We start from the raw sequence: 25,542 nt of genomic DNA on the forward strand, positions 1-25,542 counted from the left end.
AATGAGTTTGGAAGTTTGACAGGCTTATTTATGTTGGCAGACATTCGAACTGAAAGAAGGGACTTTGGAGGAAGGGCTGTGCCATTGGGGTTGGGGTGGCTTCAGCAGGTACCTTCACCCCAAAATTGTCCACCTGCTGCAGGTTTTCAGCCAGAAGCCCTAGGAAGTCTTCATCCTTGTAGTCAAAACAATGGTCAAAGATCATGGAACAGATGATGTTGGAGACCAAGCAGTAAATCAAGAAGGTGGGGTGGAAGGATGTATCTGTGCCAAGGTCAAGAGAGGCAAGAAGTTCTCTCAGTCACTCTCCACTTGGCAGCCAGAGCACAGTCCCTTCCAAGCACAGATCTGACCACCTCACTCTCCTGCTCAAAGCCATTCCATGGCTCCCAGGTCCTTCCTCAGGAATTTGTTGTTGTTGTTCAGTCAGTAAGTCATGTCTGACGTTTCGTGACCCCATGGACTAGACCATGCCAGGCTTTCCTGTCCTTCACTGTCTCCTGGAGTTTGCTCACATTCATGTCCATTGAGTGATGAGAACCAACAGGGGTCTTATGCACGATTGTCCATCTCAGGGTCACTTGCCATGGACCCAGCCTGCAAAGTCCTGTGTAGTATCTCCCCACCTTGTGCCAGGGATCTCTGTGTCCTAATCTGTACACCCTGAGAATATGTTAAAATATCTTTCATGGCATAGGGGGCTTTGCAGATGGGACGAAGTTAAGTATCTTGAGGTGGGGAGACTAACCTGGATTATCTGGATGGACCCAGTGTAATCGTAAGAGATTTTATAAGAGGGAGGCAGAGCGAATTCCCCAGTGGTCCAGTGGTTATGACTCCATGCTTCCACTGCAGGAGGCACAGGTTCTATCCCTCGTTGGGGAACTAAGATCCTGCAAGCCATGTGGTGTGTCCCCCTGGAGAGAAAAAGGAGCAAGGCAGAAGATCAGACATAGAGAAGATTTAAGGACAGTGACAGAGGTCAGAGAAAAAAGAAGATGCTATGCTCCTGGCTTTGAAGACTGAGGAAGGGGCCATGAGCCAAGAGATGCTGCATCTAGAAACCGAAAATATTTAAGATAATAAAAAGAAATATACAAGCTGTAAGATGATACAGCTGAATAAATAAATAAGCTGTAAGATAATACATTTGTGTTATTTGAGGGCACTGAGTTTGTGATCGTTTTTTATATCAGCCATAGGAAACTGATACATCATGTGACTTTCCATCTGGGGTCATCCCAGTCTATACTAGTTTCTAAGTCTGCTGTAACAAGGATCACGGAGTCATCAGAGTTGATTCCTTCTAAAAGCCATGGGAGAGAATCTATTCCAGGCCTCTCCCCTCGTGTCTGGGCTTGACTCCTGCTGCTACCTCTAGATGGCTGTGTGACCTTGGGCAGGATCTTAACCTCTCTGTGATTCACTCCATTAACTGAGTGAGGAGTAGGTGATTTCCTCTGTGTAAAGCACTTCATGTCTCCCCACCGGTGATTCCTGGGCCTGGAATAAGGACCCAAGTTCAGTGCCAGTTCACACAGCACCAGCGGAACCCAGGACCTGGGTTAAGGAAAGTTCATGGTGGCCTCTCTCCAAGGTCAGGAAAGTACAGGTCCCACCTCTTCAAGAGATCAAGGGACACTGGGTTGAGGAGTCTGACTCAACTGCTGGGATCAGAGGTTTGGGTCCTCAAGAGGTTTGTGTAACATTGCAAGAAAGAGACTGCCACCCTCCTTCTAAAGAGGAGAGACAGAGGGAGGTGGAAAGCCAGACCCAGGCCACGACACGTGGACACAGACAGAATCATTAGCATATTTGGTAAATACAAATGGAGCCTGCCAAAGCCTCAGGGGAGGCTGGAGACAGGCCAGCTGAGTGGACATTGATCAAACTGTACTCAGTCTCTGCTCCTGGAGCTCAAGTTAAAGGAGTGAGACAGACACAGAGACAGAGAGAGACAGCAGGAGAGGTACACACACACAGATATGGACTGTCATCGGGGGATGGAGGAAAGTCCTGCCGCTGTGAAGATGGAGCAGGAGGCAGGGAGAAAACTCAGGGCATCAGAGATCTGAAGACCCCAGAGCTGTGTCTCTCACCCCGGGTGTTTCGTTTCTCCTGCCTCTCCCATCTGTGGCTCTCACAGAAGGGAGGGCGAAGGAGGGGGAGCTGGAGAGAGAAAGGCTGAGTGTCTGCAAGCTCTGTAGTGACAGGGACTGTCTGATGCACGTGCGCGCGCACACACACACACACACACACACACTCACACACAGACCCACCCCACCACCACCACCATGAAAACACAACACACCTTCACGTGTGAGGCACCACATAAATACATAGATCCACATACGTGCAGAGACACATGTGTAAGCACACTCACACTCATGTGCAGAAACAGACATGGGCATGTTCACATAAATACAAGGCCTCTTTCATGTGTAAGAATCGTGCAAGCACACAAACGCAAGCAGGTATGCACCAAGGTATGTAAACACAAACCCACGAATACAGCTAAAGCAAGGAGACAATTGCTGGGGTCCACCCCCAGCAGGATCCAGGGGGTACCCTCGGGATGAACAGCATCAGCGAGAGAAGACACGTGAGACCAGCTTAATAGGGCCAAGTCTGCGAGGGAGAGAGAGAGAAAGAGAGAGAGAGAGAGATAGTGACCAGATGGGGGGTGCAGCAGAGTCTGGCAATGCTTTATTTTTTACCATAGCTTTTATACCCTAAGTTAGTACATTTCTGAGGGGAAGATAGTTTAACATTACATCAGTTTCTCCTTTTGAAACCAGGGTGTTTTCTGCATACTTATTTGTTTATGAGGGTCTTGTACATTATCTTTTGGCCTTGGGGCCTATTAACATTTTATGCAAGGCAGGTGAATGTAAACCTATTTTCTGTTTCTATGGTGACCTTTATTGCAACGTAGAAGTCTCATAGGGCAACAGTACAGAGTAGAAGTATAACCTTGTTAACACAAAAATTAAATCCTTCTGCGGAAGTTGTCAGTTGAGTTTATCTAAGAAGTTTACCCCACACTGACTCTGCGACTTTGGTGAGGCAGCCCCTGCCTAGCCTCCTGGCTAATAATTAACAACTGTTTCATTGTTATCACACTAGGGCTAAGCTCTTATTTTTCTAGATCTATAACTATAAAAATGGTTTCTATAACACAACCTTAGCACATTAAAAGCAAAAACACAGCAAGCAAAACACAGCAAGCAAACATCAACCCAATAACCGCCTTTAGAATAATTTTTCTTATGTTTTCTAATAGGACTCCTTCACCCCTCAAAAAGGCTCTATGTCTATTAGGGCTTTTATATAATCGGGTTCTTTATGCTGTTTTATGATTGAGGTATTATGAGCAGTCATGCATATTAGTACCAAGGATATAGACACATTTGCCAAACAAACTAAAATACCAGCAAAGGAGTTTAAATTAAAACACTCCTTTCACCCTGGATAATCTCATAAAATACCACCACCTGGGAAACTTATTGATTAAAGTTCTAAATTGATTCTTATTTGGAAAGAGATCGGGGAAGGCCTTCTGACTGTGTCACAGAAATTAGGGAGTAGTTCATCTTTAAGGTGAGCACCGGGGGCAGCTTTTCTGAATCCCTGAAAACCTGATCCACCTTGCCTGTCAGGTTTTCTCCCTCATGACCTTGTCATGGGTAGGATCTCATGTGTTGGCTCCTGGCAGACAATGGGTGCTCCCCATAGTCACAAAAGTCAGCAGACTCATGGGGACCTTGTTATGGCTACCGGGGTGTCTCTGCCAGCATCTAGGGAGGGGCTGTAGAGGATCAGGGGAGCAGGTCAGCTGACCCCGGGAGCAGGAAGTATGTGCTCCTTCTGTTTTGAGTTCACACTCTCAGAGGATGCCAGGGAATGGATGATGTTACATAACTGGGTGTGGAGGCAGGCTGAGCATAAAAGGCTCAGCCAGAGCCCAGCAGGTTGGGAGACAATCGGACTGCGGCCATGGAGCTCACCGTACCCCTCCTCCTTGCTCTGCTCACCGGACTCTGGGTCCTCCTGGCCAGAGGCCGCCCAAAGGCCCATGGCCGCCTCCCGCCTGGCCCCCGTCCTCTGCCCTTCCTGGGGAACCTTCTGCAGATGGACAGAAAAGGCCTGCTCAAATCCTTCCTGAGGGTGAGACTCAGATGTGCAGGGTCTGAGGGTGGCTCCTTGCCTCCGTCCTTGGGGATCATTCATCAGGAAATGTGAGGCATCCTTCCAGGCTCAGGGGTGGGCTGTGGGAAGTTTGGCGAGGAAGGGATGTGGAACTGAAGTGTGGTGGATGGTGATCAGGCAGTCAGGGGCGTCCCTTGCTCAGTTGGAAGTGTGCGGGCACTGTCCCTGGAGAGGGTGGGCAGGCCTGAAGTGGTGTCTGGGTGTGAGCCGGGGGTATAGAAATCCCTGCTCCTCTGTCCCCCTCTCCCGAGTCCCTGCCTGCCACAGGGAGAGAGAGAGAAAGGGTGGTGGTACCAGTCAATAGGTTTCTCCTCTGCCAACAAAAGCTGTGAAAGATTGGCCCCAGCCAGGGCCAGACAAAGGGGAGGAGGGAGAGGGAGCAGAGAAGGCCAGGTCCCAAGTTCTTGCCAATCGTTAACATGAACGTGCAATGAGTAGCTGATCCTGGAGTGTTTACCAGGCCCTGTATCACGGCTCTCCAGGCATGATTTCATGATGGATGATCTATTTATGCATCAATAATGGAATCCATGGGCTTCCCAGGTGGTGCAGTGGTAAAGAATCTGCCTGTCAGTGGGTGCGAATCCTTGGTCGGGAATATCCCTTGGCGTAGGAAATGGCAACCGACTCCAGTAGTCTTGCCTGGAAAGTTCCATGGACAGAGGAGCCTGGGGGGCTACAGTCCATGGGATTGCAAGGAGTCAGACACGACTGAGCAACCGAGGACACGCACCGTGTAACCCGCACCCACGAGCCCACTGCTCAGCAGGTCAGGCTTAGTAACCCCCAGCAGCCCCAGTGCCTCTGTCCCCTCCCCCAACCCTGCAGTGACCACACTCCTGCGTCTCGGGCTTCTCATCTGTTTTGTGTGTTTTTGTTCTTTTGAGCTCTGCTGGTCCTTTGCTGTGGTGTGTGAACTTCCTCCAGTTGAGGTGTGCCAGCTTCACTTGTAGCGCATGGCTCTAGAGCGCGCAGGCTCAGTAGTTGTGACTCGAGAGCTCTCTAGTTGCAGCAGTCTGGTTTAGTTCCTCTGTGGCATGTGGGATCTTAGTTCCCCGACCAGGGATCGAACCCATGTCCCCTGCATAGGAAAGTGGGTTTTTAACCACTGGACCACCCTTGATTTTAAGGGAGAGTGTTTTGTCACAGATATGGAGGCCCCGAGTGGGTATTATTTAGTTTCCATCACAAGGGTGAACACTATGGAGTTTGGCGCAAATAACTGGACTTAGTTTCTTCACTCAGAATTAAGTGGCTAGGATTTATCTGTATTGTGGAGCGAATTCATCAGGTCGTGGTTACAACAGCTCGTGGGCTAAAAGAGGAGTCGCCCTCACCTTAGAGAAATAGAGAGTGAGGTCAGCCCGGGGAAGGCACTGGTCCGTAGTTACACCCTGGGACTTCAGAGAGGGGATGTGTGAGTCCAGCATGGAGGCCTTTTCTTCTCCTTCATAGATGGAAGCTGCCTAATAATTTGTTATTTTATTTATTGTTATCACATGCACGCTCAGTTGTGTCCGACTCTTTGTGACCCCATGGACTGTAGCCTGGCAGGCTGCTCTGTCCATGGGATTCTCCAGGCAAGAATCCTGGTGTGGGTTGCCATGTTCTACAACAGGGGATCTTCCCAACCCAGGGATGGAAACCCCTTCTCCTGGGTGTCCTGACAACTTGGAGATCACTAAAACCTTTGGGAGTTTAAGGCACGGTGGATCCCCTACTCCGTAAATATTCACATGCATTTTGCATAAATTTTTGCTAGTTCCAGACCCCCTAAATCTCTTCTATAGCTCTTGCAAGGATCCTTTGTGTGTCCGTGATCCTCTTTTTATCCTGTTGTGTCACGGGGCGTGTGGGATCTTAATTCCTCAACCAGGGATTGAACTCATGCCCCCTACTGTGGGAGCTTGGAATTCCAACCACTGGACCATCAGGGAATTCCCCGTGATCCTCCATTCTCATTGTGTCTTTGGAGAGAGAGAGAGAGTGGTTGAGAGAGATAGAGGGAGGGAGGGAAAGAGAGGTCATAGGTTAGTAGGTGTCATGATTTACTTCCAAATCACTCTGGAGTCAGATGGATGAGGGTTTGTGTTCCAGATTCAACTCTTACTCATTGAATCTTAGCTTCTCTTCAGCAAGATGAGGTTGTGATGGTAAGAATGCCTGCCTCATAAGAGACTTGTGAGGACTAGATAGTGCCCAGAGCTTGGTATACAGTAAGTGCTCATTAAAAGGACGTTACTCGATCTATTCATTCATTTATTCATTCATTCAATGGTAACTTACTGGGCACCTCTGTGTGCTAGGAAACATTCTAGGCATTGATGATGTGACATTAGACAGGACACACAAACAGACAAGGAAACATTAGGTTGGTAAGAACTATGATTACAATAAAGCAAGGTGATATTTTCAAGAGTTGGGGGAGCCAGAAACCAGTGGTCTGTGACAACCTAGAACAGTGGGATGGGGTAGGAGGTGGGAGGGATGTTAAAGAGGGAGGGGACATAGGTATACCTCTGACTGATTCATGTTGACATATGGCAGAAACCAACCTAATGTTGTAAAGTCATTATCCTCTAATGAAAAATAAATAATTTTTTAAGAAAAGTGACAGGAGCTACTTGAAGCTACTTTAGAATGAGTGGCGAAGGAAAGCCTCCATCTTGCCTTGTTGCTGATCAGACACCCTGAAAGATGCCTGTGGAAGATATCACTGAGCGACAGGTGTCAGTGGCAGACCTCAGAAGCAGGAGCAAGCTCAGCATGTTTGGGGAACCACAGGGAGCCTGGATCTGTGTGATCGAAGGGTCTGTGTGAGTGGGTGGAGATGTCAGAGGGGTGATGGGTCAACACCATGTAGGGCTCTGTCCACCATGGGGAAACTTGAGGTGTCTCTCTCAGGGTAGTAGGAGTGCTGGATGGTTTGAAACAGGTTAGGGATATCAATTAATTTACATTTTAATGAGGTAGCTCTGGTTTCAAGATAGGGTGGGGTGTGTAGTGAAAGGATTGTGTGTAGCACAGGAAAGGAAGTAAGGAGACCAGCAAAGAGGGTTTGCAGACATCACTGTGAGAAAGTTTTCAATAAACTTAACCTTTTAATAATTTTAAGTCCACTTTTCAATCAATTTTTGAAATTGCGGTATCGTCGATTTCCCAAGTTTTGCTGATTTCTGTTGTGCAGCAAAGTGATTCCGTTGCACATATATATGCTTTCCTTTTTAAAAGCTTCCTTTCCATTATGGTTTATCTCAGGATACTGAATGTAGTTCCCTGTGCTATACAATAGGACTTCATTGTCTATCCATTCCATGTCTGAAAGCTTACATCTGCTATGCCCAGCCTCCCACTCCATCCAGTCTTCCCGTGACAACAACCAGTCTGTTCTCTATGTCTGCGATTCTGTTTCTGTTTCTTAGGTATGTTCATTTGTATCATATATGTTTCATTTGTGTCACTTTTTAAATTAATTTTTTACACTGTGTTACCTTACTTATTATTATTAATTATTACTTATTATTATTTCTTTGGCCACATTGTGCAGCATGCAGAATCTTTGTTCCCTGGCTGTGTCATACTTTACATTCCACATATAAATGATATCATATGGTGTTTGTCTTTCCTCTTCTGTAACTCAACTTGTAAGTGAAGTTTAACCTTTAGGGTAAAGTACACAAATCCTAAGTGCTCAGTTCAGTGAATTTTCTCAGAAGAACATACTAATGGAGTTGACATGCAGATACGTAACAACTTGGCTCATGCCCAGAAACCTCCTGAAGTCCCCCTTCCAGTCACCACCTTCCTATTATTCTGACACCACAAGTTCCTGTTATCTGTTTCTGGATTTCATATAAATGGAATTATGACATATGAAGTCTTCTGGGTCTAGTTGCTTTCACTCAACATTACATCTGTGAGTTTCATTCTTGTTGTTGGTTGTAGCAGTGGTTTGTTTTTTTCATGGCTGCATAGTAGTCCACATTATGAACTCATCACTACTTGTTTATTCCCTAAGTTGCAGAGCATTTTATTATAAGGCATCTATGAATCTCCTTGTTTTTTATTTTGCTGAGCACATGTATGCATTTTAGTTGAGTGTATTTCTGGGAATGAAGTGGCTGAGTTATTTAGTGTACATGCCTCCAACTTCAGTAAATGCTTTTGAGCTGTTGCCCCAGTGGCAAGACTTGATGTTATGATATTTCAAATGTCATGATAACCCCGAGAAGCCTATCACTTTAGATTCATGCCTCCCAAGTGAGTGGGTGGTTCTCTGTGGAAATTGCCAGGAGGCAGATGGGGGTTGAAGGTGGGTCACAAGAAGGATGATTTTTTAAAAAATATTTTATTTATTTATTTTTGCTGTGCTAGGTCTTAGCTGCTCTTCAGTGTGGCATGCAAAGGCTTAGTTGTGGCATGTGGGATCCAGTTCCCAGAGCAGGGATTGAACATGGGCCCCTGCATTGGGAGCTCAGAGTCTTAGCTAGTGGACCACCAGTGAAGTTCCAAGAAGGATGATTTTTTAGATGACATGCCAGTGAGATCTCACCAGACTCAACGAATATCACCTGGGCTGAAGTGAAATTATTAATAGGAATATTTAACCACCTGTGCTTCTTAGGGAGCTTCCCAGGTGGGGCTAGTGATAACGAACCCACCTGCCAATGCAGGAGATGTCAGAGACGTTGGTTTGATCCCTGGGCCAGAAAGATCCCCTGGAGGAGAGCATGGCAACCTACCCCAGTATTCTTGCTTGGAGAATCCTATGGATAGAGGAGCCCAGCGGACTATGGTCCATAGGATCGTAAAGAGTTGGACCCGACTGAAGTGACTTAGCACACACACACGCTGCTTAAGACACCAACCAAGCCAACAAGTGTGGACTGGGCTGGGTCACGGGTTAATCTTTTAGTTGCTGGGTTCTGGGAAGCAAAAAGGCAGACTGGGGTGTAAGGTCTTGGGTCAGGGGCTAGTTATCGATCTTTTGTAAGTGTTTAGTTACCAATCTGTATGTAAGTGTTTTAGGGCTTCCCTGCTGACTTGGATGGTAAAGAGTTTGCTTGCAATCCAGGAGACCCAGGTTCGATCCCTGGTTTGGGAAGATCCCCTGGAGAAGGGCATGGACACCCACTCGAGTATTCTTGCCTGGAGACTTCCATGGAAGGAGAAGTCTGGCGGGCTACAGTCTATGGGGTCACAAAGAGTCAGACACAACTGAGTGACTGACACACACACACAAGTGTTTTCCTGGTTTAAAAATGGAGATGGCGACAGCGGTGCATGCTGACTAATAGCAGCCCTGGCTGTGGGTGTGCTTGGCAGTTCCAACAGAAATATGGGGATGTCTTCACGGTGTACCTGGGGCCGAGGCCAGTGGTCATCATATGTGGGACAGAGGCCATTCGGGAGGCCCTGGTGGACCAGGCTGAGGCCTTCTCTGGCCGAGCGAAGATCGCCGTTGTTGACCCAGTTTTCCAGGGATACGGTAAGGGCCTCAGGCAGACTGGGAGGGGACAGGGGATGAGGATGGGGATGGGGGAGGGTGAGTCTGGGAAGGGAAGATAAGGGTGGAGTGGGACCTGCAGTCTCCTTGAAAATTCCTCTGTCACCCAAGCCTCTCCTAAACCGTAGGTGTTATCTTTGCCAACGGGGAACGTTGGAAGGCCCTTCGGCGATTCTCTCTGGCCACCATGAGGGACTTCGGGATGGGAAAGCGGAGCGTGGAGGAGCGGATTCAGGAGGAGGCTCAGTGTCTGGTGGAGGAGCTGCGGAAAACCCAGGGTGAGCCCTGGGGCGGGGTTGGGCAGGAGAGGAACACGGGGAAGCAGTGTGATCACAGTAGCCCAAAGAGAGAGGGTTTAGGTGGGCAGAGAGAGAGATGGAGAGACAGAGAGGAGACAGAGCTTGGGAGGCCAGCAGACAAACAGGGACTGAGAGACTGGCAAAGAGACAGGCAGAGGTGGGTAGGTGAGAAATGCAGGGGGCAGGAGAGATACAGGCCTGTAGTGTCAAGAGGAACGCAAAGACGACTCAGGCAGTAAATAGCACGTTAGTTGCCTATGTTCAAGGGAACCCGTTTGTGGTTTGATTGTATCTGTCAAGGGCCAAAATGTGACTTCAATAAAAAGAAGGTAAAGAGAAAAAAAGAGAAAACAGACATTTCAAAAAAAAGGGCATACTGTGTTTTCCTTTCTTTGGGTGAACAACTGGCATTGAGCACGGGAGCAGTTGGTGTTTTCTGTTCTTAGAAAGTCAGGTGGGCACTTCTGGGCGCTTTAGGATTCCTCAGAAACGTCCTGTCTGAGACATAGAGATGACAAGATGCTTTCTTAAGAGATTTTGAGACATCAATGGAGAGTCTGGGAGGAAGAGGCAGAGCCACGGGCAGCTCTGGAGGTATAAGGATGGAAGGACTCAGAATAAGACAAGAGGAGAGAGAGTGATTCAGATGGAGACACAGAGAGGAAGAAAGAGACAGAGATGGAGGGATCGAGGAAAAAAGGAGAACTCAGAGAGACAGGAAGGAACAATGGCAGGGAGAAACTGAGGTCCGAAGATTGGAAGAGAGACAGAGGCTCAGGAAAGGGTGTGCAAGGGAAAAAGAGACAGTGGACAGGAGAGACCCAGGGAGAGATCGCACTGACCTACACTCCTGGGCGCACAGCCCTCCCTCCCTCCACCTGGGGCGAGCTTGGCACATCCAGACACCAACAATCAAGGGCAGAACAGTTCTCAGAGGACCAGAGAACTCTAGGGGTGGTTGAAAAAGATGGGGGTGGGGGTGGGGAAAGGGCAGACAGTTAAGGACCAGGAGAACAGAACTTTGTCAATGGCACCTGCAATTGATTGAACACGTGCTCTGTACCTTCTTCAAAGGACTGAGATGAGAATTTAATAAAATAATATGTGAAATGCTTAGAATAGGTTCTGGCACAACTTCTAGGCTAGCGAGTGTTGGCTGTGATGAGGCTGTTTTTGGTTTTTTAATTGTGACTGAGTGATAGAGGAGAGTCACAGAGAGACAGCTCCCCTGGCCCTTGAGTCTGTGTCCTGCGACCCACCCCTTTCCGTCTAGGAGCCCTCCAGGATCCCGTCTTCTACTTCCACTCCATCACCGCCAACATCATCTGCTCCATTGTCTTCGGAAAACGATTTGACTACAGAGATCCTGAGTTCCTGAGGCTGCTGGACTTGTTCTTCCAATCTTTCGTGCTCGTCAGCTCCCTGTCCAGCCAGGTCCAGGAGGGCAGACCTCGGGTGGACATCCAGGCAGGGGAGAGGGGTGATTTGCTTTTGGGAACCAGAAATGCAGCTTCCAGCCCGAAGAGGGGCAAAGACAACAGAGAGAGAGAGAGAGACAGGGACACAGAGGCCTGGGGGAAGCGAGAGGTGGTGAGACAAGGACTGAGAGAGTAAGAGAAAGAAAGGGGAGTGATGGAGGAGGGAGAAACAGAAAGAGGAATCAAAGACACACACATGAACCTGCTCCTCTCTTAAAACAAAAAGATAAAGTGTGTCTTTCTCAATTAACCTAGAAATACCCCTATTGCAAAAAGTGAAAGTGTTGGTCCCTCAGTTGTGTCTGACTCTTTGTGATCGAGGGATTGTAGCCTGCCAGGCTCCTCCTCTGTCCATGCAGCTCTCCAGGCACGAATGCTGGAGGGGGTTGCCATTTCCTCCTCCAGGGCATCTTCCTGACCCTGGCATTGCAGACACATTCTTTACCTTCTGAGCCACCAGGGAAGCCCCACCCCTATTGTATGTTCAGTTAAAAAGTGAAACTTCAGAAAAGTCTGCCTGGCTGTTGTTCTCAACCGAGAGTGCAGATCAGAGACACAGGAATGAATATGGCAAATCCAAATTCCCATGACCTCCTAGTGGAGAGTCAGGCCTGGAAAATCTGGAGGGAGGTTCAGATGAGTATTTGCACAAGTCCAACACGGGGTTTCAATTTTCTTCTCTCACAGAGAACCACAGAGAGGGGAAAAGTCTGGAAGGAGTTCTGCCAAACAGTTAACCATGTTATCTCTTGAAGGACAGGTGAAGGAGGAATTCCACATCATAGTTGATACTATCCTGCATTTTTTGCAATTGTTGGCAACAAGTTAAATGTTACATTTCTCATTAGGCAAAGCAATAGACCTATGCTCCCAGAGAGTCAGCAGCTTCATTTTGTGTAAGCATCGTGTTATCAACGCCGGACACAGCAAGGATGATGCAAGAGGTGGAAAGAGGCAGAGAGAGGTTTGAGTAGAAGAGATAAACTGGCTGGGGTAGGCAGGGGCAGGGCAGAGGGTAGATCACAGGAGACCCATGGAGATGAGGAGAGGTGGAAAGGAGAGAGAGATGGGTGGGCCAGAGACTAACAAGAAGACAGAAGGAGAGGGGGAAAGATGCAGAAAGAAAAAAATGTGATCTCTTACACAAGGGAGACACAGAAGCAGTGAGTGAGGGGCTCAGATACAGAGTGAGAGCCGGAGGGAGACAGAGACAGAGAGATGGAGAGAGAGACAGAGACAGGGAGACCAACACCCCAGAGAGGCAGAGAGAGATGGAGAGAGAGACAGGAAAACAGAGGTCGCTTGTGAGGGTACTGGGCAGAAGGGCTGTCCCTCCCTGTGACCCGCTAGCTGAACCCTGCAAGGGCCTCACAGTCCCTTCTCTCCTGCAGCTGTTCGAACTCTACCCCAGCTTCCTGAAGTACTTTCCTGGCTCACACAGGCAAATCTACAAAAACCTGCAGGAAATCAATGTCTTCATTGGCCGCAGCGTGGAGAAGCACCGTGAGACCCTTGACCCCAATGCCCCCCGGGATTTCATTGACTGCTACCTGCTCCGCATGGAAAAAGTAGGATTTGGGAGAGGCAATGGGGTGGAAGGGAGGAGAAGAAAAGACAAAGGGTGAAAAGGGTGGGGAAAGGAGTAGAGCAGTGGGGGGAAGGGAGAGGGGAGGGGAGATTTGGAAGGGAGTAGAGGGAGAGAGGAAAGATGGGGGAGTTGCTGGGGAGGAGACAGAGGTCCAGGAAATACAGGACAAGGGGAAAAATGCAGCAGCTGGTGAAAAGAGTCACAGAGGCAGAGAGACTGGGAGAGGAAGGGGGACAAACACACCAAAGAGATGGAAGATGATTGAAACACAGCAAGACAGAGTGAAGGGAGATTGAGACCGAGATAGAGAGACGGTGGGACACACATGGCATAGAGGAAAGGGGAAATGGCCAGAAGGTGTAAGACCCAGAAACAGGTGGAGGCACCCGGAGAGAAGAGGTGTGGGCAGCAGGGCCCCCACCCTCCCCTGATGTGAACCCCACCCGTCTGGATTCAGGATAAGTCCGACCCCCAAAGCCACTTTGATCATCAGAACCTCATCATCTCTGTTCTGTCGCTCTTCTTTGCTGGCACGGAGACAACCAGCACCACGCTCCGTTACGGGTTCCTGCTGATGCTCAAGTACCCGCACATCGCAGGTGGGCAGGCCGGGGACGGACACTGCGAGGGGCTTCTGACCCCTCTGCAGGTCCAGAAAAGGGGCTAGAGGTCTTTGGTGAAAGAGAGAGGCAGCTTTCCCCTCTTATACCAGGAGAGCCTGTAGGTTGTTTTTGTTTTTCTTTTTTGCTTGGCCCCTGACCAGGCATGGAATTTGCACCCCATGCTGTGGCAGTGAGCAGCCTTAACCCCTGGACCACCAGGGAAGTCCCCTGAGCAGTGCAGGTTTTGAATGATCTACCCAACTAAACCAGCCCTGTTGGTGGATGGATGAATGAAGAATCTGTCAATCTGGGGAGTTCCCTGGAGGTCCAGTGCTTAGGACCTAGTACTTTCACTACCATGGCCCTGGGTTCAATCCCTGGTTAGGAAACTAAGATATGGCAAGTAGCGCAGCGTGGCCAAAAAACACAAAATCTGTCAATCTGTTTTCCCACTGTTTCTTCTATCACTTAAAGATCGACCCACTCGTTTACCCATCTGTCCTTTCAACTCATCAATCAACCTGTGCACTCAGATTCTTTCATCTGTGATTCATCTAGGATATATACATGCATGCTTTATTTGGACTAACTGATTCATCTATTCATCATTTGAAACAGTGATTCATTGAATGAAGTGTTTGTCACTGATTCATCTGTTCCTTTATTTATTCATGCATCCACCTGTTTTTCTAAAACTAGGTTACATACCCTAATCCTTCCATTGCTTGTTTTTCACTTCATCCTTCATCCATCTATCTTTTCATTTATTTATTTTTTTATGCACTCATTTATTCACCCTTGATTTATATATCTATCATGCAATCCATCCAACCACCCACTGATTCTTCTGTTTACCTGTTCCTTTAAATGTATTCATTCACATGTTCTTCCATAAGTTTAGCCATCCAACCATTCATATGAGTTATTGGTTCATCAAGTTCATTTATTTTTTTGTCTATGGATCATTTAGTAATAAATTAGTCTTCGATAAGTTAAGAATACATCCATTCATTAGCATTCTTCCATTTACCAGTCTTTCCACTCATGAATTGGAGAAGGAAATGGCAACCCACTGCAGTATTCTTGCCTGGAGAATCCTGTGGACAGAGGAGCCTGGTGGGCTACTGTGCATAGGGTCGCACAGAGTCAGACACAACTGAAGCGACTTAGCATGCATGCATACATTGGAGAAGGAATTGGCAAGCCACTCCAGTATTCTTGCTTAGAGAATCCCAGGGACAGAGGAGCCTGGTGGGCTGTCGTCTATGGGGTCGCACAGAGTCAGACACGACTGAAGTGACTTAGCAGCAACAGCAGCAGCAGCCACTCATGAATTGATCTACTAATTGATCAAATGATTGATGTGCTCATTTATTTATCCAGTTGTTCATGGGTTAATCCACCGATGTGTTTTACTCTTATATTCCTGAGGACCTAGCACAATGCCTCAGGTATAATATACACACAATAAATATTAGTTCATTTTCTACTCATCTTAGAGGAGGAACTTTGATAGGTTCATAGCCTTGAGCTCTTAGTCTGAAAATCTGAGCAAAACTGGGGTTCACGTGTGTGTGTGTGTGTTTGCTTGTGTATGTTGGGAGAGAATCCATAATGTTCATTAGATATTAAAGAGTGAAAATTCTTATAGTTTTCCCATTTCTCCTCCCACTCCAAGCTGGTTACTCAGAGGAGTGTCAGTGATCTAACCATTTCCTATGGGTTTTCCGGGCTTATTGGCCTGGAAATGAATGGACCAAAGTTCATAGAACATTGAACTGTGTTCCAACATAGAAAGCAGTGTTCCTGGTGAAATGTCTCTAAAAATGAGGTTCACTGGTCCCACGCTTCTGTGCAGAGAAAATCCACAAGGAGATTGACCAGGTGATTGGCTCATATCGCCCTCCAGCCCTGGATGACAGAGCCCAAATGCCATACACGGACGCAGTCATCCATGAGATTCAGAGATTTTCGGACCTCATCCCCATTGGCCTGCCCCACATGGTCACTAAAGACACTCATTTCCGAGGGTACATCCTCCCCAAGGTACAGCACCTCACTGGGCTGCCATATCTCCCTCCTGTGGTTCTCCTGGGTTCTCTTTCATCTCCCAACCTTGACGTCTTTTTGGTTTTATCACTCAGCCTTGGCTCATGATGTGTAGGGGTGGGTTGGGGGAGGAAATGGAGATATCTTTCAATCTTGTGACTCTCCCTCAGGGCACAGAAGTCTATCCCATCCTGAGCTCTGCTCTCCACGACTCGCATTACTTTGAGACACCAGATGACTTCAACCCTAACCACTTTCTGGATGCCAGTGGGGCGGTGAAGAAAAATGACGCTTTTATGCCCTTCTCCATAGGTAAGCTGGGCCTGCATTCCAGAGTGCAGGTGCCATGACCTCTTGAGGACAGTCAAAGAGATGTCTTTGGTCATTGAGCAGTTTATCTATGCCAGTTGCTTTACCTGTATTAACTGATCTCATCTTCACACCAACCCTAGAGGGGGCTTGAGAACCAAGATCATATCCCAAAGGCACAAGTCTGTAAGGGCAACAAGTATACCTCTCTACACACAGGTATCAAATCTGTTGAGCACCATTATGAGCCAAACATTTCATCAGAGGTTGAAGATAACGCACCAGACAAGTCCCAAAGAGACACAGTTTTTCTTTGGGTTGTGATAAGGCAAAGTGTGTGCATCTGCTCCCAATGCACACTGTGATCCGCGATTCTGTGCCCTGTGTCCACATTGTGAACCTCTGTTCTGTCCCCACAGGGAAGCGTATCTGTCTTGGTGAAGGCATCGCCCGCACCGAATTATTCCTCTTCTTCACCACCATCCTCCAGAACTTCTCCGTGGCCACCCCCGTGGCCCCTGAGGACATTGACCTTACTCCCCGGGAGAGTGGGGTGGGCAAAGTGCCCCCGAACTACCAGATCCAGTTCCTGCCCCGTCAAAGAGGCTGAGGGAAGATGATCAAGGATACCAGGGTCACGTGTGTCCCCACCTCTGCAGAGACTGGCCTCTGAACTCTCTCCCTGTCTTCCTGCCTCTGATCAGGGTGTGCTGTGAGCCAGCATCCCTTCCCTCCATGGATGCCACCTCCTTGGGAAAGTCCCTTCTGCATCTCACCTCCTTCCGTCCTTCTGCAGCTCTTCTAAACTCAAGGAGGTGTTTCCTTTCACCTATTAATAGAATTCCACAAGTGATGTATACATATATACATAAATATGTATATATAATATGTATATATATATCTTTGGCTAAATAAATGAAGCAAAGAATGAAAGCTTGCCTCAGTATCTCTCAGCATTTCTGCCTTTGGGGCCAGAGCTTACCCAAGTGACTATTCCCTTCTCGAGAATAACCACAGCCTCCCTTTCTCCACACCTTGGTTTCCATGATCTGTGCATCCATGAGCTCACTTGAGTCCTTCCAGTAGCCCTATGCAGTGAGTACAATGATCATGCCCATTGTACAGATGAGTAAACAGAGGCCATGCAATGGCCAGCATGGTCTGAGGTGACCTGGCTAGTGAGTGGAGAAGCAAGATTCACACTCTGGATCCCTGGCTCTTGAACCCAAACTCTTCACACAGCTCCTTTCTGTCCCCAAGATAGACTTTAAAGTGAAGATGAAGTTCATATCTTGTAACTAACCAGTCTCAAGTGTATAACGAGATGGCACTTAGTTCATTCACAATCCTGGCCATCACCAGCACTATCTAGTTTCAAACATTTTCATCACCCAGAAGAAAACCTGGTACCCTTATTAGACATTCCCCATTTTCCCTTGTGCTCAGCCCCTGGCAAAATCAAATGCTTGCTGTCTCCATGGATTTGCTATTCTGCACATTTCATATAAACGGATCATACAATGTGTGTTCTTTCATGTCTGGATTCTTTCACGTAGTGTGATGCTTTTAAGGTACATCCATGTTGTAGACTGTGGGTTACACAGAGTGGTCCTCCTTATTTATCTTCCTGCTTCTCCTGCCTCCCTCCTCCCATGAAGGACCTCAGCCCATGGCCCCTGAGTTGTGTGGCTCTATACAGGGGTCTTGGATTCCCTGACATCCCCCCTCCAATGCCCCGAGTGGCAAATAAACATCAGAAACCTGACATCCCTGGGTCCAGTGGTGATCCCTGCCAGCTTACAAATGACTCATTGATTGTCAGGTCACTGGAGATCATTCCAGAAGACGAGAACTGCTTCATCTCAATGCCTGTTCCTTGAGGGAAAACCTATTGTCTTGTTTAATACTCTACCATCAGCACCTGAGGCAGTGTGTGGTAGGTGACAGGTATCTAAAATATTTGCTGATGGATGAATGAACAAAGCAATAAACCCCTAAACCCAGACCACATGGAATTAGGTCTTCCATCAGACCCCGCCTCCTCCTCTACACCTCACTCTCCACAGATGTGCAGACAAACCCAGTGGGCACAGGACGCCCACTTCTGCTGGCCTGCTAATCTTAATCTCTTAGTTGCGATGCCACTCACTGATAAAATGTCTGAGAGCCACCCTTGCAGGGCCACCACCCTAAGTGCAGCCTCCACAATTTCCTTCATCTGACACCATCCCTCTTCCTGGGGGGATGTGCTCTCTGTTCAGTGGCATCGCCCACCAAGACAACTCTAGCCCATCAGGGACCCGTGGGGAGCTGGCTTGGGATCTGCTGAGATGATAAAACTTCGTGGCCTCTGTAACCCCTGCAAACTTTGGGCTCTCTCTTGTCTCTGTAGAGTTAACAGGAGCTCTGCCAGGGCAGGATCCTGGCACAACCTCCACAACCATCGGGCAAAATAACAAAGAACAGAGACACCTACATTTTTAGAGGAACGTCAGGAGGAAGGCAGGCATGGACCATGGCTCTCTCTGCCATCCTGCTCCTCATTCTTTTCACTGGCCTCCTGATCCTCTGGGGCTGCCCTGCCTCCCGGGGCCACCTGCCCCCTGAACCCTGGCCTCTGCCCTTCCTGGGAAATGTTTGCAAATGAACCCCAAGGATTTACTCAAGTCATTGCAGGTGGTGAGATGGAAAGGGCACCAGGGGGTGGAAAGCAAGAGGTGGGTGAAAGGGAAACAGCTCCCAGTTAGCAAGGGAGCTGGGGGAGGTGGGTCAACTTTGGATGGGATTTCCCAGACTCCCTTGGGAACTGTCTTCTTCCAGCCATGATCTGGCCCTAGATATGCGATAGAGAAGTTGCCAGAATTCCTATGAGAAGGAGTGGAAGATGGGTTGAGTGAAGAGAGAAGTACCTTTTTTTTTAATTAAAATAGTTTATTGGAGTATAGTTGATTTATACTCTTGTGTTAGTTTCAGATGTACAGAGAAGTGATTCAGTTAAACATACACATATATTCATTCTTTTCAAATCCTTTGCCCATATAGGTTGTTACATAATATTGAGTAGAGTTCCCTGCTGTGTAGAGGTCCTTGTTGATTATCTCTTTTATATTAATATATAGATGGGTGTGTATGTTAATCCCAAACTCCTAATTTATCCTGTCCTGCCTCATGTTTTCTCTTCAGTAACCATAAATTTGTTTTTTACATCTGTGACTCTGTTTCTGTTTTGGAAATAAGTTCATCTGTATCATTTTAAAAAATTGTATTCCACATATTAACAACATCATAAGATACTTGTTTTCTTTCTTGCTTCACTTCCTTTGATAATCTAGGTCCATCCATGTTGCTGCAAGTGGCATTACTTTGTTCTTTTTTATGGCTAAGTAATATTTCATTGTATACATACACCATATCTTCTTACTCAAGCCTCTGTCAATGGACATGTACGTGGCTTCTGTTTCTTCCCTATTGTGAATAGTGCTGCAATCAACATTAGGGTGCAAGAATCTTTCCTTTTTTTAAAAAAAAAAAGACTTTAAACACAGCTCCCAGTACAGTTTAATAACAAGTGCCAAATGGGTTTTCAAAAAGGAGTTTTCCAAGTAAGGGTGGATAATGATCATTAGTACTTTGGAAGGTGCAGTGAAAGAGTTGCTTCTTAAGGGCTTCTTAATTTTTGGTCGAGCTGAGTCTTTGAGGCTGCTTGTGGGCTTTCTTTAGTTTCAGAGAGCAGGGGCTACTCTCTAGTTGAGGTGTGTGGGCTTCGCAATGTGGTGGCTCCTCTTGTTGAGGAGAACAGGCTCTAGGCACACGGACTTCAGCAGTTGTGGTACATGGACTTAGCTGCTCAGCAGCATGTGGAATCCTCCCGGGCCAGGGATCAAACCTGTGTCCCCTGGACAGGGGGACAGGAGGATTCTTATCCACTGTACCATAGGGACGCCCTGCATTATTTCTCTAATTCACTTTATATTGGAGTATAGCTGACTTCTAATGGCATGTTGGTTTCTGGTGCACAGCACAGTGAATCAGCCACACACACACACATATATGTATATCCACTCTCTTTTAGACTCCATTCCCATATCGGTCATTGCAGAGAACTGAGTAGAATTCTCTGTTACACAGTAAGTTCTTATCAGTTACCTATTTTGCATATAATCCTGAGTATATGTCAAACCAGTCTCCCAAGTTATCCTCCCCCACTTTCCCTCTAGGTAACCATAAGTTTGTTTTCTACATCTGTGACTCAATTACTGTTTCTAGATAGGTTTTTTGGTACCATTTTTTTTAGATTCCACATATATGTGATACCATATATTTGCCTTTTCTATCTACCTTACTTCACTCAGTTTGACAATCCCAGGTCCATCTGTGTCAGTGCAAATGGCGTCACTTCATTCTCTTTTATGGCTGAGTAACTATCCATTGTATATATGTACCATATCTTTTTTATCCACTTCTCTATCGGTGGACATTTAGGTTGCTTCCATGTCATGGCTATTGTAAATAGTGCTGCAATAAACACTGGGGTGCATGTATCTTTTTGAATTATGGTTTTCTCCAGACATATGCATAGGAGAGGGATGGCTGGGTCACATGGAAACTCTATTTTTAGTATTTTTTAAGAACATCCATTCTATTCTCTATAGTGGCTGCACCATAGCAGCTACACCAATAGCGTAGGAGGGTTTCCTTTGGAGAGAGAGATTCTGATAGACTTGAGACTTTGAGCTGTGGTCCTGTGTGGGTTGGAGAGGAGAGATTCTATAGCTTGGATGTGGGAATCTCTGTAATTCTTAAAAGCAAAGCTGGGAGGAATCTTAGAAAAGCTAAGAGAGGAGGCTGCTTGGGGTCAGGTGATATATGTGAGGCTTGGAGGAGACCACAGAGTTCCAGTCTCTGCTCTTCCCTGATGGGGCCGCAGCCTGCAGGGTAGGCTACCTGGGAGGTGTGATCCAGGGGTGAGGTGGCGATCCTTCTCTTGAGTCAGAGAGTGAGACCTGGACTCTGCCCCCACAACTGTGGGAGAAATACAGGGATGTCTTTATCATCTATCTGGGGTCTTGGCCTGTTGTCATCCTGTGGGGGTACAAGGCGATGAGGGAGGCCCTGGTGGATCAGGCTGAGGCATTCTCTGGCCGAGGGCACGTCACCATCATTGACCCTGTCTTTCAGGGAACAGGTGAGTGGGGGACGAGGGTGAGGATTAGGGAGGGGAGGAGGGACCATCCTATGTGCCTTCAAAACCTTCCCTCCATGCCCCACCATCAGGTGTGGATTTTGCCAGTGGAAAGTCTTAGAAGGTTCTACAGCAATTCTCTGTGACCACCATGAAGGACTTTGGGATGGGGAAGCGGAGTATTGAGGAATGGCTCAAGGAGGAACCTCAGTGCCTGGTGGAGGAGCTTCAGAAATCCCAAGGTGAGTGTGGGCTGGGTGGAGGTGGGGATGAGATGGGGACAGGGAGGAGAGAAAGAGATGCAGAGACAGGTTCAGGAATAGAGAGAAGGGAACATAGACAGAAAAACAGAAAATGGTAGAGAGAGAGATGAAGTGAGACTAGCAGAGACAGAGAGAAACAGGCAGAGAAAGCAGCCAGAAGCACCAGAGACCAGAGACAGAGAGAAACAGGCAGAGAAAGCAGCCAGAAACACCAGAGACCAGAGACAGAGAGAAACAGGCAGAGAAAGCAGCCAGAAACACCAGAGACCAGAGACAGAGAGAAAACAAAAGACAGAGATACTGAGGACACTGGCAAAACGAACCCAGGAGTCGAAACTGCAAGAAAGAACCGTACAAAGATAAAGGTAAAGAGAGACAGAGAGTCAAAGGAACACAGAATGTCAGTGAGGTCAAGGAGAGAGGTCATAAAGGTAGATGGGGAGATGGAGAGAGAACAAAGAAGGGGTGAGTCTGAAATAAAGAGTCAAAGATAAGACCAGAGAAAGTCAGCCCAAGACAGAGAGCAAGAAAAACTATAAGAGACACAGATGTGGACATTCCTAAAGAGAAAAAGGGAGACAGGAACAATGAAAGCAAAGAAAAATGGAGGAAAACCATCAAACAAGCTAGGCTGGCACCAGTCAGGTCAGTCTCCTAGAAAGGCAATGCAGGGGACCCCCATGACAGACCTCTCCTCCTCAGGGGCCTACCTGGATCCCCACTCCCTCTTTAACTCCATCACTGTGAACAACATCTCCTCCATTGTCTTCAGCAAGCACTTACCAGGATCCTCAATTATTACAGCTCCTACATTTAATGAATGAGGGCTCTGTCATTATCAGCTCCTTCTATACAAAGGTGAGGCTAAAGATTCCGTGGTGGGCCAGGAATCAGGGTGGGTTGACCCTGGGAAGAGGTCAGATGCTTTCTGTCCTAATTACCAAAGGCAGAAGGCATTGAGAGAAGCCCTGACCCCGCCCAGGTGAAGTCATCCGTCAGTTTCAGCGTCAGAATCAGGCCTTGGACAGGATGGGCTTCGAGAGAAGAAACCTCAGCAGATGAGGCAGTGACTGGGGCTGGATGCAGAGGTCCATGCAGCACTGTGTGTGTGTGTGTGTGTGTGTGTGTGTGTGTGTGTTCAGGTGGGAGGCACACCCTCAAAGTCTGCAGGGTAAATAATAGCCTTTGGTTGTTGCTACGTGTGTAGCTCAGAACATCAACACTCACAGAACCAGCCCAGTGAATACAATGGGTTCTGTGCCTTTTCTGCTGCCCTGTAGGTGTTTGAAATCTTCCCGGGCATCTTGAAACACTTTCCTGGCACACACACCCGCTTGTACAGCATGATTCAAGAAGTGAAAGATTTTATCACTGAGAACATGGAGAGGCACCAGAAGATGCTGGATCCCAGTGGCCCTAAGGACTTCATTGATTCCTTCCTGCTTCGCATGGACAAGGCAAGACCTGCCCCGGATGGGCGTTGGGGGTGGGAAACGGAGTGATGGAAACTGTATTGACATTGAACTAATATTTTTGGGTGTGATCACATGTTTTTTAAATGTTGAAATATTTCCTTAAGGATTAGCAAGAAAGCCAAGATCCACAGTCCCCCACCATTTTTTCCATTGCCTCCCCAAGTCTTCCTCCCAGCAACCTTTAAAGAGATGGTAATTAAGCAATTAACATGTGTGCAGTAAGCTTTCTCTGAGACACAGCTCGCTTCTTCCCCAGTTCTGACAGTCAAGTCTCTTCTGATAAGCCAGGCTCCACGAATATTCAGATTGATAGAGACCAATGTCTGCTTTGATTGGTGCAGGCCAATGTCTGTTCTGATTGGTGCAGGCCAACGTCTGTTCTGATTGATGCAGGCCAACGTCTGTTCTGATTGGCCTGGGGCACGTGCCATGTGCTGTGCTGTGTTTAGTGGCTCAGTCCTGTCCGACTGTTATGACTCCAAGGACTGCAGCCCACCAGGCTCCTCTGTCCATGGGGATTCTCCAGGCAAGAATATTGGAGTGGGATGCCATGCCCTCCTCCAGAGGGAATCTTCCCAACACAGCTCTCCAGCATTGCAGACGGATTCTTTACTGGCTGAGCCACCGTGAAAGCCCAAGATTACTGGAGTGGGGAGCCTATCCCTTCCCCAGGGAATCTTCCTTACCCAGGAATCCAAGTAGGGTCTCCTACATTGCAGGCAGATTCTTTACCAGCTGAGCTACCAGGGAAGCTTGGCAAGTGCCATACCAGTTGTTAAATGTCTTTATTCGCATCCCTGGAATGTCAGCTGCAAGGGCCACACAGGAGTGCAGTGACACCCAAAGACAGAAAAACAACAACACAAGAACAACAAAATCAACAATTTAAACTACATTCATTGAACTTGAAAGTTAAAGTGTTAGTCGTTCAGTTGTGTCCAACTCTTTGTGATCCAATGGACTGTAGCCTGCCAGGCTCCTCAGATTGGAATTCTCCAGGCAAGAATACTGGAGTGGGTTGCCATTTCCTTCTGCAGAGGATCTTCCTGACCCAGGTATCAAACCTGGGTCTCCCGCATTGCAGGCAGATTTTTAACCATCTGAGCTACTAGGGAAGCCCATTGAGCTTATTATACATTATATCACGACAACCCACATGATGAACTAAGCATAGAATTTGTATTTCTTGCACAAAGACACACAGTTAATACATGGTAGGACCTGAGTTTGAAATCCAAAGCTTTGGCTCCAGAGCTCACCCTTTTAGTATCTTATTGCCCTTGGCTAGAGAAAAACAGATCAGGAAAAAGAATGACAGGCACAGAGGAACATGGTGCTGTTAGAGAGGGAAGAAGACCCTGAAAAGTGAAATCTTCGCAAGGTGAGACATTAAGAGGCATCCATCCCTGTCTCTAGGAGCGCTCAGATCCTGAGAGTGAGTTTCACCAGAAAAATCTCATTAACATGGTGCTCTCACTGTTCATTGCTGGCACAGAGACCTCCAGCGCCACTCTCAGCTATGGGTTTCTACTCCTTCTTAAGATTCTCGATGTCTTTAGGTGAGCTGGGCTTATGGGAGGTGGGGACAATGGAGGGGTGAGTGTCCCTGAGGCCGTATGGGAAGGTGGTTGTCTGATGGACTAAGACAGATAACTTTTGTCTTGAGTAGTCTGAAAAATAAAAAATCACCGCTATTGGGACTTATAATAAAAGCACAAAGCATTTGAAGTGGATTTTGCCAGTCTATGAAAGTACATGCATGGTTCTTGACAGCTACTCTTTGAGGTTGTCTCTTTGAGTTTGACAAAAAACTTGACTTTTTGAAGTATATTGCCCATTTACAGCTAATTAAAGAGCTCCTCCATTCAAGTTAGTGGTCTGTAGATCAGACTTGGAGATGCTCTCATCTAGTCAGACACCGTTATTTCACAAGAATGAATTTAAGGCCAGAGTGGGGAATGACATATATAAAATTACACAGCATATGAGTGGGACAAAAAGAGAAGACACCAGTTTTACCTGCAACTCATTTTTAGCTGAAAAGAAAAAATACATCCTGAAGTGTTGAATGAATTTCCACCCACCCATCTTTATCCAAGTTATCCTCATGTTGTAACTAGAGTGGAAACATCACAGAAGACTTCCCTCAAAGAAGCTTCTAACTTCCTTTTTGATGCTTTCATTAAGAAGGAATGGTAGCCTACCATCTTTAGTAAAGAATTTACAAGATCCTCCCATCAGTCAGCAGGTCATTTTTAGGTCACTTGGTTGAGTCCACTGTTAGGGATATTTACTGACATACCCTCCTCCCACCCTAACCATTCTCAGAGGAAGTCCAAGCAGAAATCGACAGAATAATTGGTGCACACCGACTCCCAGCACTGGAAGATCGGGCAAATATCCCTTATACAGATGCAGTCATCCATGAGATTCAGAGATTCAGTGGCTCTGTCCCACTTGGCCCTCCCCACTCTGTCATCAGGGACACTCACTTCCGGGGATATTATCTCCGAAAGGTGAGACCAGAAGGGCCACAGAATATTGGTTGGAAGGTGTTGGCCACCTCCAGTCTTATGGTTCAT

General features: G+C 47.3%; 1 protein-coding gene and 1 long non-coding RNA gene across 2 annotated transcripts; both read left to right on the forward strand.

The window, feature by feature from the left end:
- The first annotated feature begins 3,950 nt into the window (after nt 1-3,950).
- On the forward strand, nt 3,951-16,919 carry LOC110141449 (cytochrome P450 2B4-like). The gene is made up of 9 exons (XM_070450823.1): nt 3,951-4,167; nt 9,535-9,697; nt 9,844-9,993; nt 11,288-11,448; nt 12,884-13,060; nt 13,538-13,679; nt 15,541-15,728; nt 15,902-16,043; nt 16,460-16,919. Exons 1-9 carry the CDS (start codon nt 3,997-3,999, stop codon nt 16,648-16,650), a joined length of 1,485 nt encoding a protein of 494 aa, XP_070306924.1. The 5' UTR covers nt 3,951-3,996; the 3' UTR covers nt 16,651-16,919.
- A 4,523-nt stretch (nt 16,920-21,442) lies between these two features.
- Nucleotides 21,443-23,028, forward strand: LOC110124263 (uncharacterized). Its single transcript, XR_011482109.1, has 2 exons — nt 21,443-22,343; nt 22,766-23,028. It is a non-coding gene; the product is annotated as an uncharacterized lncRNA (long non-coding RNA).
- The last annotated feature ends 2,514 nt before the right edge of the window (nt 23,029-25,542 follow it).

Source organism: Odocoileus virginianus, chromosome 20, assembly GCF_023699985.2.
Source record: "Odocoileus virginianus isolate 20LAN1187 ecotype Illinois chromosome 20, Ovbor_1.2, whole genome shotgun sequence".
Taxonomy (NCBI): Eukaryota; Metazoa; Chordata; class Mammalia; order Artiodactyla; family Cervidae; genus Odocoileus; species Odocoileus virginianus.

Bases quoted from the DNA above. Each gene is read 5' to 3' on its own strand.
- LOC110141449 (XM_070450823.1), top strand. From the start codon at position 3,997: ATGGAGCTCACCGTACCCCTCCTCCTTGCTCTGCTCACCGGACTCTGG. The intron at 13,061-13,537 runs GTAGGATTTGGG...GTCTGGATTCAG, and splicing joins ACCTGCTCCGCATGGAAAAA to GATAAGTCCGACCCCCAAAG. The intron at 13,680-15,540 runs GTGGGCAGGCCG...GCTTCTGTGCAG, and splicing joins CAAGTACCCGCACATCGCAG to AGAAAATCCACAAGGAGATT.